Source organism: Entelurus aequoreus, linkage group LG01, assembly GCF_033978785.1.
Source record: "Entelurus aequoreus isolate RoL-2023_Sb linkage group LG01, RoL_Eaeq_v1.1, whole genome shotgun sequence".
NCBI lineage: Eukaryota > Metazoa > Chordata > Actinopteri > Syngnathiformes > Syngnathidae > Entelurus > Entelurus aequoreus.
In genome coordinates, this window is record NC_084731.1 from 62,863,554 (window position 1) to 62,875,963 (window position 12,410).

At 41.8% G+C, this 12,410-nt stretch overlaps 1 protein-coding gene and 1 long non-coding RNA gene across 3 annotated transcripts in view; one reads left to right on the forward strand and one right to left on the reverse strand.

Annotated features, from left to right (window-relative positions):
- Positions 1-12,410, forward strand: part of LOC133655632 (uncharacterized) — a 157,701-nt gene that overhangs the window by 26,609 nt on the left and 118,682 nt on the right. The window lies entirely within an intron of this gene.
- The window catches only part of fer1l4 (fer-1 like family member 4), a 37,910-nt gene that overhangs the window by 9,097 nt on the left and 16,403 nt on the right, over positions 1-12,410 (reverse strand). Inside the window, exons 21-30 of one of the 2 annotated variants that reach the window (XM_062055892.1) lie at positions 9,187-9,287; positions 8,059-8,193; positions 7,877-7,996; positions 7,674-7,801; positions 7,435-7,605; positions 7,212-7,366; positions 6,963-7,144; positions 4,540-4,625; positions 4,278-4,376; positions 4,078-4,195 (exon numbers count right to left, since the gene is read on the reverse strand). In XM_062055892.1, the coding sequence (XP_061911876.1) occupies positions 4,078-4,195; positions 4,278-4,376; positions 4,540-4,625; positions 6,963-7,144; positions 7,212-7,366; positions 7,435-7,605; positions 7,674-7,801; positions 7,877-7,996; positions 8,059-8,193; positions 9,187-9,287 (1,295 nt within the window). Of the gene's footprint in view, positions 1-4,077; positions 4,196-4,277; positions 4,377-4,539; positions 4,626-6,962; positions 7,145-7,211; positions 7,367-7,434; positions 7,606-7,673; positions 7,802-7,876; positions 7,997-8,058; positions 8,194-9,186; positions 9,288-12,410 lie in introns of those variants that run through there. The other variant, XR_009827018.1, reaches the window with a different exon arrangement.

Below are 12,410 nucleotides of genomic sequence, written 5' to 3' on the forward strand. Positions count from 1 at the left end.
GATCCCACCTACAACTTTCTTCTTTGCAGTCTTCATTGTTCATTAAACAAATTGCAAAAGATTCACCAACACAGATGTCCAGAATACTGTGGAATTTTGAGATGAAAACAGAGCTTTTTTGTATTGGATTCAATGGTGTCCGAATACTTCCGTTTCAACGATTGACGTCACGCGCATACGTCATCATACATAGACGTTTTCAACCGGAAGTTTAGCGGGAAATTTAAAATTGCACTTTATAAGTTAACCCGGCCGTATTGGCATGTGTTGCAATGTTAAGATTTCATCATTGATATATAAACTATCAGACTGCGTGGTCGGTAGTAGTGGGTTTCAGTAGGCCTTTAAATACGACATAATAAATGTATGATACAACAACAGCAGAGCATTATTGTTCAATAAATGACATGATCTCCTCATCATTCCACCACATTTAGCAACTTTTGTCCTCAGGTAATTTATATGAGGCTTCCATGAGATATTTTCATCTATTGCCACTCCTAAGAATGAATTGTTTTGAACATATTCTATTGGTGTATCATCAATAACAATCCTGATGGGTATATTACTTTTGCGATTGCCAAAGAGCTTGATTTTGGTCTTCTTTAAATTCAGAGACAATTTGTTGGTATTCAACCAAGTTTTTAACTTGATCATCTCCTCAGTTACAGAGGCCAGAAGTTGCTTCACGTCGTCACCTGCACATGTAATGGTTGTATCGTCAGCAAAGAGGATGAACTTCAGCAGTGTTGATACTTTACATATTTCGTTGATATACATTAGTCAGGACTACAGAGCAGTAAGAGATGAAGTCAGGACTACAGAGCAGCGCCTTTTGTCTCCAGGTTTTACCTTCCAACATCTTTTTCTTCTTAGGTACTTCTGTGGGCACCCACCAAATTACGTCTGTGCTACCTGGTATCCGTTCATGTCAACTCACAGGTGCAGATTAAACACTGGCTCAAACACTTAGCGAGGAAACAAGCAGCACTCATCGCAGACTCAAACACACTACTGCTAGGGAATGTTGCAATTGTTCATGCCCACAAAGCAAGTACATACAAATGTGTATGTACAAATATCGTTGTGTTATCATCGTGTTATCATTGTGTTATCATTAGGTAATTGTGTTAACATTAGGTTATCATTAGGTTATTGTGTTATCATTGTGTTATCATTAGGTTATTGGGACGGTATAGCTCGGTTGGTAGAGCGGCCGTGCCAGCAACTTGAGGGTTGCAGGTTCGATCCCCGCTTCCGCCATCCTAGTCACTGCCGTTGTGTCCTTGGGCAAGACACTTTACCCACCTGCTCCCAGTGCCACCCACACTGGTTTAAATGTAACTTAGATATTGGGTTTCACAATGTAAAGCGCTTTGAGTCACTTGAGAAAAAGCGCTATATAAATGTAATTCACTTCACTTCACTTCACTTATTGTGTTATCATTGTGTTATCACTAGGTTATTGTGTTATCATTGTGTTATCATTAGGTTATTGTGTTATCGTGTGTTATCATTAGGTAATCATGTTATCATTGTGTTATAATTAGGTTATTGTGTTATCATTAGGTCATTGTGTTATCATTAGGTCATTGTGTTATCATTAGGTTGTTATTGTGTTATCATTAGGTTGTTAATGTGTTATCGTGTTATCATTGGTTATTGTGTTATCTTGTGTTGTCATTGTGTTATCATCATGTTATCATCGTGTTATCATTAGGTTATTGTTATCATTGTGTTATCATTAGGTCATTGTGTTATCAGTAGGTTATTGTGTTATTATTGTATTATCTTGTGCTGTCATTGTGGTATCATCATGTTATCATTGTGTTACCACTAGGTTATCATTGCGTTATATTGTATTGTCATTGTGTTATCATTAGGTTCAAGCGGTAGAAAATGGATGGATGGATGTGTTACCATTAGGTTATCATTGTGTTATTGTGTTATCATTGTGTTATCATCGTGCTATCATTGTGTTATCATCGTGTTATCATTGTGTTATCATCGTGTTATCGTGTTATCATTGTGTTATTGTGTTATCAATGTGTTATCATTGTGTTATCGTATTATCATTAGGTTATTGTGTTATCTTGTGTATCTTGTGTTGTCATTGTTTGGTGTGTAAGAGATGAAGTCAGGACCACAAAAACCGTAGCAATCTCCAGCTTTTACTTTCCAACATCTTTTGTCTTCCATTCCCAACCTTTGGCAACACAAACCTCTGAATGGAAGAGGTCCATCAATCATTGGGGATGGGTACTTTTGTGGGCACTCACCCAATTACGTCTGTGCTACCTGGTATCCATTCGTGTCAACTCAAAGGTGCAGACTAAACACCGGCTCAAACACTTAACGAGGAAACAAGCAGCACTCAGTGCAGACTCAGTCAAACTGCCGCTAAGGAAAGTTGCAATTTTTCATGCCCACCATGCAAGTACGCCTAAATGCGCTAGCCTGATGCTAATTTACATTGGATTTGCCATAGACATGCTCTGATTAGCAAAAGGGATTTGACATGGCGATTTCAACACCACCAAATCTGGTCATGAAAACTATGTTACAATCAAACAGAAAGTGTGTAATAAGTACAACACTTGCAGAGGCAAACACTTTGTAGGGCGCAACATAAGAAGACATTCAGCTTTAATGGCAAAGATTACTTTCTAGCTAGTTAACACACCGTAGCCTATACACTACTGCCCTCTAACGTCTTGGAATTGCAACTGCATGCCAGGTCTACTATACAGTGTAATACTTGCAAAGGAGACTCAGATACATACAAATATTTGATATTGTAACAAAAATAGCTTAAAGACAACTTTTTTTAATCAGGCTTTTTACTGATCATTTTAAACTCTTCTTAAGTTTTTTATTTTTTTATTTTCTATTTTATTACTACTAGTATTCTCTCAATGTTCTGTTTTTATTCATTCATTATTTATATTGACATATATTTAAAATATGTTTCATACACTTTTCTTGTGCGTGCATGCGTGCATGTGTGCGTGAGTGAGTGAGTGAGTGAGTGAGTGAGTGAGTGAGTGTGTGTGTGTGTGTGTGTGTGTGTTTGTGTGTGTGAGTGAGTGTGTGAGTGTGTGTGCGTGAGTGTGTGTGGGTGTGTGTGCATGTGAGTGTGTGTCTGTGTGCGTGTGTGTGAGTGTGAGCGTGTGTGTTTGTGTGTCTGTGTGCGTGTGTGTGTGTGCTCGTGTGTACGAGTGTGTGTGTGTGCGCGTGTGTGTCTGTGAGTGTGATTATGTGAGTGTGTGTGTCTGTGAGTGTGATTATGTGAGTGTGTGTGTGTCATGTCTGTGTGATCATGTGAGTGTGTGTGCGTGAGTGTGTGTGTGGGTGTGTGTGCATGTGAGTGTGTGTCTGTGTGCGTGTGTGTGTGAGTGTGAGCGTGTGTGTTTGTGTGTCTGTGTGCGTGTGCTCGTGTGTATGAGTGTGTGTGTGTGCGCGTGTGTGTCTGTGAGTGTGAAAATGTGAGTGTGTGTGTGTCATGTCTGTGTGATCATGTTTTGTTTTGGTTATGTTCAGGTTTGGTTTTTGGACTCTTTGTGCACTCTTGTTTGTTTTGTCACCATAGCGACCATTAGTTTTCACCTGTCCTCATGTCACGCACCTGATTCATTTGAACTCACACACCTGTCACTAATCATGCCACTGTTATTTAAACCTGTCTTTTTCTGTTGATCGTCCTGGTGACATTATCCTATCATATCTCTGCTCACTTCATGACATGCTACTTCTGACACCCCTGCTAACTCTGTTTGGCTTCATGCTACCATAGTTCCATGCCAAGTAAGTTTTTGTTTATTGTTCATAGTTTCTGCCTTTGTGCGAGTTTTGTTTCATTAGCCACGTTTTTGTACTTCCGCCTTGTGCGCGCCTTTTGTTTATTCCTTTTTATAGTCATTATTAAATCATGTACCTACCTTCAGTGTGTAGGTGCGTATGTGTGTGTGCACGTGTGTGTGCATGCGTGTGTGTGTGTGTGTGTGCGTGCGCGTGTATGTGTGCGTGTCCATGTGTGTTTGTGTGCGTGTATGTGCGTGTGAGTGTGTGTGTGTGTACCTCAGTGGGCAGGTAGTCAAAGCGAAAGACAAATCTCCAGTTAAAGTTTCCCTCTCCAGTCAGAGAATTAAAGTGGACATCAGTCTCCTGCTTGTCTTCTTCCAGTCCTTTAATCCATCTGAAGTGAAAAAAAACAAAACATCAGGTGACCTAAGCTCCGCCTCCCTCCTTCAACACCTGATAATGACGTGGTGTTTCACCCTTTCACATAGATGTCAGAGGACGGCACGCCGGTGAACGGGTTGATGTCGTCCAGAACAACGTCGTCGGTGTTCCAGATGATGACACGCAGCTCATGTCTGTTACCATGGAAACAACACGCTAAGAGCACCAGCGCAGTCCAATCAGATCCGGGATCAAAAGTTTGTAAGTGTGTTTCAACACCACTCTTATTCATGAATTATGCAGGTGTAAATAAATAATAAATGTTGTGGGTATGGGTGTGCATCAGTGTTGACCTACTGTAAAGGGAGGCGGGGCTTAATGTCGACAGTAGGCGGGGCTGGAACATCAGTTGGAAACATGTCCACCCACATGTGAAGATAGCCCTGCACACACACACACACACACACACACACACACACACACACACACACACACACACACACACACACACACACACACACACACACACACACACACACACACACACACACACACACACGCAGATCAATGGTTCTCAAACTGTGTTCAACAAGTAGAACCTCAGAAAACACTTGGCTCTTCAAGCACCACCATGACGACCAACACTGGCTAGGCTAGCGAAGCTAAGCTAGTCCCAGCCCGAAGCCTCCCGCCCCGCTTCGAAGTCAGCAAGAACTCAACTCGATGAAAGAAACCGCTTGAGTATGGCTTCCTGTTCTTCATAGATAGGTTGGCCCTACTAGTGGACCGTGTCCACCAGTTAGAGCAGAGTAACTTGGTAACTTTAGACGCCGCGGACACTTTTGCTAACGTTAGCTGTAGCGAAATGAATAGCTGAGCTTGTAGCAGCCCTAAACGGCCTGCAAGCTACGGTCAGTCGGTTATGACACATAACAGATTTAGCCCTCTAGCTCGTCCTACACCCCAGTCTACCAGGCACCACACCTTAGTCATAGGGGACTCCATCACCCGAAAACAGCCATAATGAAGTGTATTCCCGGGGCCAGAGCACCTGACATTGAAGCTAGTCTTATGGAGCTGACTCGCAACAGGCCTAGTAAACCTGTACGACAGGCTAATCGCACCACAAGCTACGCGAACATAGTTGTACACGTTGGCTCCAATGACACTAGGATGAGACAGTCAGAGCTTACAAAGAGGAACATAGCTAGGACTTGTCGATATCCAGGCATGGAGTACTTGTCTCTGGCCCCCTGCCTGAGAGAGGCAATGATGAGGTATAGCAAATTAGTCTCGCTTAACAAATGGCTGGCTAGTTTTTGTAGACAACATCTTATGTGTGCAGGAGGGAGTTGACGGCACAGACACAAGGGGGTGGTATAGCTCTATGTATTTTATTATATATATTACAATATATATAATAATCAACAATAATACTATAAGTAAACTAGAGAATGGAGTGTGACTAATTCAAAAGTGTGTGTGTGAGGCTATGTGTGTGATTAGCTGTAGTGTTGTACCAAATGTTGAAGGAGGAGAAGGAATAAGGCAGGAAGGCAGTCCGTGAGCAGGCGGAGATAGTCAGGGAGAATGGCGAGACGTCTTAGGTCCGTGTCCAAGCGGAGGTCGAGGATGACTGGAGGCAGTCCAGAATCCAGAGGGGAACAACAGGGGATCACAGGAGAACTCGGGAAAGCATAGGTACAGAAGACTAAGTTCCGGCGAGGATCCTTGGGTCCACTGGTCTATATACAGCTCGCCCTCATCAGTTCCAGGTGTGTTGATTGCTGATCGGCCACAGCCTTGCCGGCATGTGGGCGTGATACGGCCAGCGCGAGCAGGGGCGTGTCTCGGCGCGCTGCCAACGGAGGTGCTGGCTGCCGGAGAAAAGCAGGTTCGAGCCCGCGCCGTGACACAACAGGGACTAACGTTTATTGATAATCGGCCCTCTTTCTGGGGAAAACCGGGCTTGCTGAGGAGGGACGTCCTTTACCCTAACCGGGAAGGCACCATCACTGTATCTCGAAACATAGATTACTGTTTGGGTCACACTTGACTAACTACACTAGAGCAAGCTCGGACACATTCAATTACAGTGTCTGTTAGTCTGGGTGAGGAGTCAGTTAAGCTAGAACTAACCAGCGGCAGGCTGGAAAATTCCTGCACACATAGCATTTCTCCTAGAATAATACACAACTCACATAATGTTTTTCTGTAGTGACTGTGCCAGAGGTGAACATGCATTCTACAGAGGTGGCAAATTATGACGTGTTCAATTTTACCAAGCAAACAATCTCAAGTACCCATCATATCAATTACTAGATATGGTCGAAATTATTTAAGGCGCACTACACAAAATAAAGGTAACGTCTCCCCCTAACAATACAAGTGCACATATTGCCCGTCTCCTTAAAAGGGTTGGAGGGGTCGCACTAATATACAATGAAAACCTTAACCTTACCCCCTAACCTAAGTAATAAATATAAATCATTTGAGGTGCTTACTATGAGGTCTGTCACACCGCTACCTCTCTACCTGGCTGTTATCTACCGCCCCCCTGGACCCTATTCGGACTTTATCAGTGAATTTTCAGAGTTTGTTGCTGATCGAGTGATGCATGCTGATAATATAATTATAATGGGGGATTTCAATATCCATACAAATACCACATCATAACCTTCCGTGAGTGAAGTAAAGTGAATTATATTTATACAGCGCTTCTATATAGCGACCCACCTGTGGTCATACGATCAGTGAACATGGCCTGTCGTCATGGTTACCTGCGGCAGTCCTGGTTTGTCCGGGTTCAGCAGGGTTCGGACCTCCACGTGCTCAGGGACCAGAGGCACGGCTCCTGGGAGGAACTCGCCCATCTCCCCCCAGCATTGCAGCACGCTGAGGGCCGCATGCTCCTCCATCTCCTCCTCCTCCTGAGGAGAACGCTGGTTCTTCTTCAGAAGATCTGACAAGAACAATGACAACAACACTAAGGATGATCTGTGCGCGCCTGCTTCTGTCGCTCTGTTTACCTTCTGGTATGGCATCTGCTGGGATCTTGAAGACCTTGTTGAGGACTTTGACCTCGTTGGGCCTGTACTCTGGAGACGGGATGCCGTTGTTCTTGCAGAGCTCTGACAAAATGACAGAGGGCTTCTTCGCATCCCGCCACATGTTGTAGCCGTCCCTGGATGAAAGAAAGTTCTAGTCTCACTACTAGTACTGTTTGGACTGTGCAGTCATGATCAGACTCACGTGTCATAGTAAAGCGCCAGGCCGCAACTGGCCCGGTGGCGACTGTAGAAGCGGTTCTCCAGGTCGACCCGCGTCTCTCCAATGATGTCGTCAGAGCCCACGATGTCGTGGTCCATCACCCTGATGAGCACCTCTGTCTCCAGTGGGAAGGACACGGTCAGTTCGAAGACCCTGCAAGATGCGGTGGGTCAGTGAAGCCCACCCAGCAGCATCGGACAAGCTAAGGACAAGACACGGACTCTCCAAAGACAGGGTTGAGCTGTTTAGGGATGTAGCGGTTTTTGGTGTCCTGGGTCTGCTTCCCGATTTCCACCACCAGGTACGGGTCGGATTTTCCATTTGGGTCTGCAGGAGCCAGACTGGTGCCCTGCAAGAAGGAAACCAGCGAGTCCAAGAAAGTTGTCTTTGAAAGTCTTCAGTAAAAATTGGGTAAGACGAGTACCTTGATGATGTAGATCCTCACCAGGACCCTGAAGGGTGAGTTTTGGGGTATACATTTAGTGATCTGTAACTTGGGGTCGTCTTCGTCGTCTGAATCTACCGGGTAGACCAGGAAGGAACCCTGCGGAAACAAACAAGTGCTAGAGAAGAGTAGAAACAGAAGACGTGATCTATGGATGCCACCTTGAATTTTCCCTTCAGCCTCTCCTCGTCATCATCGTCAGCATCTTCGTCGTTTGCACGGCCTTTAAATAGTGGAAGGATCTGCAGCCAGTCCTGAAACTGACTGAACTCGGACTCCAGATGGCCTACATACAACTGAGCACATGAAGACCAGTTGTTAGAGAAACGATAATGATAGGCAGCTGCATGATCACGGAAGTGCAACCTTCTTGTTCCTCAATCTCGTTACCCTGCGTAGTGACAATAAAGCTGATTCTGATTCTGACTTCCACATAACTGGGAGGGTTGTATCCAATCATTAAATGAAAGCTCATTTTTGGACACAATGAAAGGTTCTTAAAGGAGTGCTTGGAGAGGTTTACTGTCAAAGATCAGTTTAGTTCATCAATTTTTTCTCTCTTCAACTTCCCCTAGAAACTCGGTGGTCACTTTAGTGTAGTTCGCTCACTAAAGTGAGTACACTGTACGTCCTGGAGTACACTGGTACTTCAACTTAAAGTGAGTACTCTGTACGCCCTGGAGTACACTAGTACCTCAACTTTAAGTGAGTACACTGTATGCCTTGGAGTACACTGGTACCTCAACTTAAAGTGAGTGTATTCACTTTAGTGTGGTTCGTGTGTATATATACTTGCAGTGTTTATATAATACATATCACATATTGTTATGAAGGTGTCTGTTACTACATTATGTATACACTTGCAATGTGTATATTGTACATTTCACATATTGTTATGAAAGTGTCTTTTACTACATTATATATATACTTGCAGTGTGTATATTGTACATATGACATATCGTTATGAAGGTGTCTGTTACTACATTATATATATACTTGCAGTGTGTATATTGTACATATGACATATTGTTATGAAGGTGTCTGTTACTACATTATATATATACTTGCAGTGTGTATATTGTACATATTACATATCGTTATGAAGGTGTCTGTTACTACATTACTTATATACTTGTAGTGTGTATATTTTACATATTATGTAATGTTATGAAGGTGTCTTTTATTACATGACATATATTCTTACAGTGTGTGTATAAAACGATGATGTAGGTTTTGGGGATTGAGAACACACCCTAAAAGATGCCACTGAGGGGACATTTAGTTCTGACCTTTAGCGTGGCAATCTTCTTGCGCTTTGGCGGGTCAACTTGCAAAATCACTGCGTCCACCTCAACTTCTTCATTGTTGGTGGCAGACTCATTCTGACCTTCTGATGAAAGAAAACAATACATTATGTACAATATATATATATATATATATATATATATATATATATATATATATATATATATATATATATATATATATATATATATATATATATACAAACCCCGTTTCCATATGAGTTGGGAAATTGTGTTAGATGTAAATATAAATGGAATACAATGATTTGCAAATCCTTTTCAACCCATATTCAATTGAATGCACTACAAAGACAAGATATTTGATGTTCAAACTCAAACTTTATTTTTTTTTTGCAAATAATAATTAACTTAGAATTTCATGGCTGCAACACGTGCCGAAGTAGTTGGGAAAGGGCATGTTCACCACTGTGTTACATGGCCTTTCCTTTTTACAACACTCAGTAAATGTTTGGGAATTGAGGAGACACATTTTTTAAGCTTCTCAGGTGGAATTCTTTCCCATTCTTGCTTGATGTACAGTTTAAGTTGTTCAACAGTCCGGGGGTCTCCGTTGTGGTATTTTAGGCTTCATAATGCGCCACACATTTTCAATGGGAGACAGGTCTGGACTACAGGCAGGCCAGTCTAGTACCCGCACTCTTTTACTATGAAGCCACGTTGATGTAACACGTGGCTTGGCATTGTCTTGCTGAAATAAGCAGGGGCGTCCATGGTAGCGTTGCTTAGATGGCAACATATGTTGCTCCAAAACCTGTATGTACCTTTCAGCATTAATGGCGCCTTCACAGATGTGTAAGTTACCCATGTCTTGGGCACTAATACACCCCCATACCATCACAGATGCTGGCTTTTCAACTTTGCGCCTAGAACAATCCGGATGGTTCTTTTCCTCTTTGGTCCGTAGGACACAGCGTCCACAGTTTCCAAAAACAATTTGCAATGTGGACTCGTCAGACCACAGAACACTTTTCCACTTTGTATCAGTCCATCTTAGCTGAGCTCAGGCCCAGCGAAGCCGACGGCGTTTCTCGGTGTTGTTGATAAACGGTTTTCGCCTTGCATAGGAGAGTTTTAACTTGCACTTACAGATGTAGCGACTAACTGTAGTTACTGACAGTGGGTTTCTGAAGTGTTCCTGAGCCCATGTGGTGATATCCTTTACACACTGATGTCGCTTGTTGATGCAGTACAGCCTGGGGGATCACAGGCTTAGCTGCTTACATGCAGTGATTTCTCCAGATTCTCTGAACCCTTTGATGATATTACGGACCGTAGATGGTGAAATCCCTAAATTCCTTGCAATAGCTGGTTGAGAAAGGTTTTTCTTAAACTGTTCAACAATTTGCTCACGCATTTGTTGACAAAGTGGTGACCCTCGCCCCATCCTTGTTTGTGAATGACTGAGCATTTCATGGAATCTACTTCTATACCCAATCATGGCACCCACCTGTTCCCAATTTGCCTGTTCACCTGTGGGATGTTCCAAATAAGTGTTTGATGAGCATTCCCCAACTTTATCAGTATTTATTACCACCTTTCCCAACTTCTTTGTCACGTGTTGCTGGCATCAAATTCTAAAGTTAATGATTATTTGCAAAAAAAAAAAAGTTCATCAGTTTGAACATCAAATATGTTGTCTTTGTAGCATATTCAACTGAATATGGGTTGAAAATGATTATCAAATCATTGTATTCCGTTTATATTTACATCTAACACAATTTCCCAACTCATATGGAAACGGGGTTTATATATACTGTATATATATATATATGTGTGTGTGTATATATGTAAATATATATATATATATATATATATATATATATATATATATATATATATATATATATATATATATATATATATATATATATATATATATATATATATATATATATATATATATATATATATATATATATATATATATATATATATGTGTGTATATACATATATATGTATATATATGTGTATATACATATATATATATATATATATGTGTATATACATATATATGTATATATATGTGTATATACATATATATATGTATATACATATATATGTATATATGTGTATATACATATATATATGTATATACATGTGTATACATGTATATATGTATATACTTATACATAGATACATACATACACATACATATATACATATACACATACATATCAATCAATCAATCAATCAATTCCTTTATTGTCATTGTCATAATAACACTTAAGTCATACATGTCAACGAGATCTTGTTTGAGCTTTGTCCAGCGGCATAGAAACTGCATTAAAGTGCAGGTTGACCATAGTTCACAGTTTAGCATTGTCAGGAAGATGGCGAATAAAGGGGGTGTGTGGGGGTGGGAACAGTCAGATGTCTGATGGGTGTTACGTTGATGTTGCAGTAATGCAGTGTCCAGAGCACAATTATTGAGGTGGTGAAGAGTGAGGTAATGAGATGGTCCGGGGCAGCAAAGGGGCAGGCTGTTCATTTAGCAGTCTCACAGCCTGGGGATACAGACTGTGAGACATTCTGGTGGTCCTGGCGCGAATCGATCTATACCTTCTTCCAGAGGGTAGCAGGTCGAAGAGGCCATGTGCTGGGTGGTATCTGTCCTTCAGGATGTTGTGTACTCCCTTTAGGCAGCGAGTTGTGTACATGGCACTCATCTCTGGGAGTATCGTCCTTGTAATTTTCCCCGCCCCTTTAACCACTCGCTGAGGGCCTGTTGGTTCGCTTTAGTGCAGCTAGCAAACCACACTAAAAAGCCGTAAGTGAGGACACTGCTGATGGCACAGTTGTAAAAGTTAACCATTGATTTCTGCGGAATGTTTGCACATTTTAGTTTCCTCAAAAAAAAAAGACGTTGTTGGGCCTTTCCGACTGTAGAAGCAGTGTTAATGTCCCAGCATAGATCTTCTGTTATGTTCACCCCTAAGAATTTGAAATTCTTGACCCTTTCTACTAGATTGTTATTAATTAAAAGTGGAGGGTGTTTGCGCTGCCCTTTCCTGCGGAACTCTACAATTAGTTCTTTGGTTTTGTTAGTGTTAAGAACCAAGTTGTTGTTAGCACACCATGAAGCCAGCTGTTGGACCTCTGCATTGTATGCTGTCTCATCATTATTGCTGATGAGCCCAAGTACTGTGGTGTCGTCTGCATATTTGACAGTGAGATTGGATGTTGAAGAG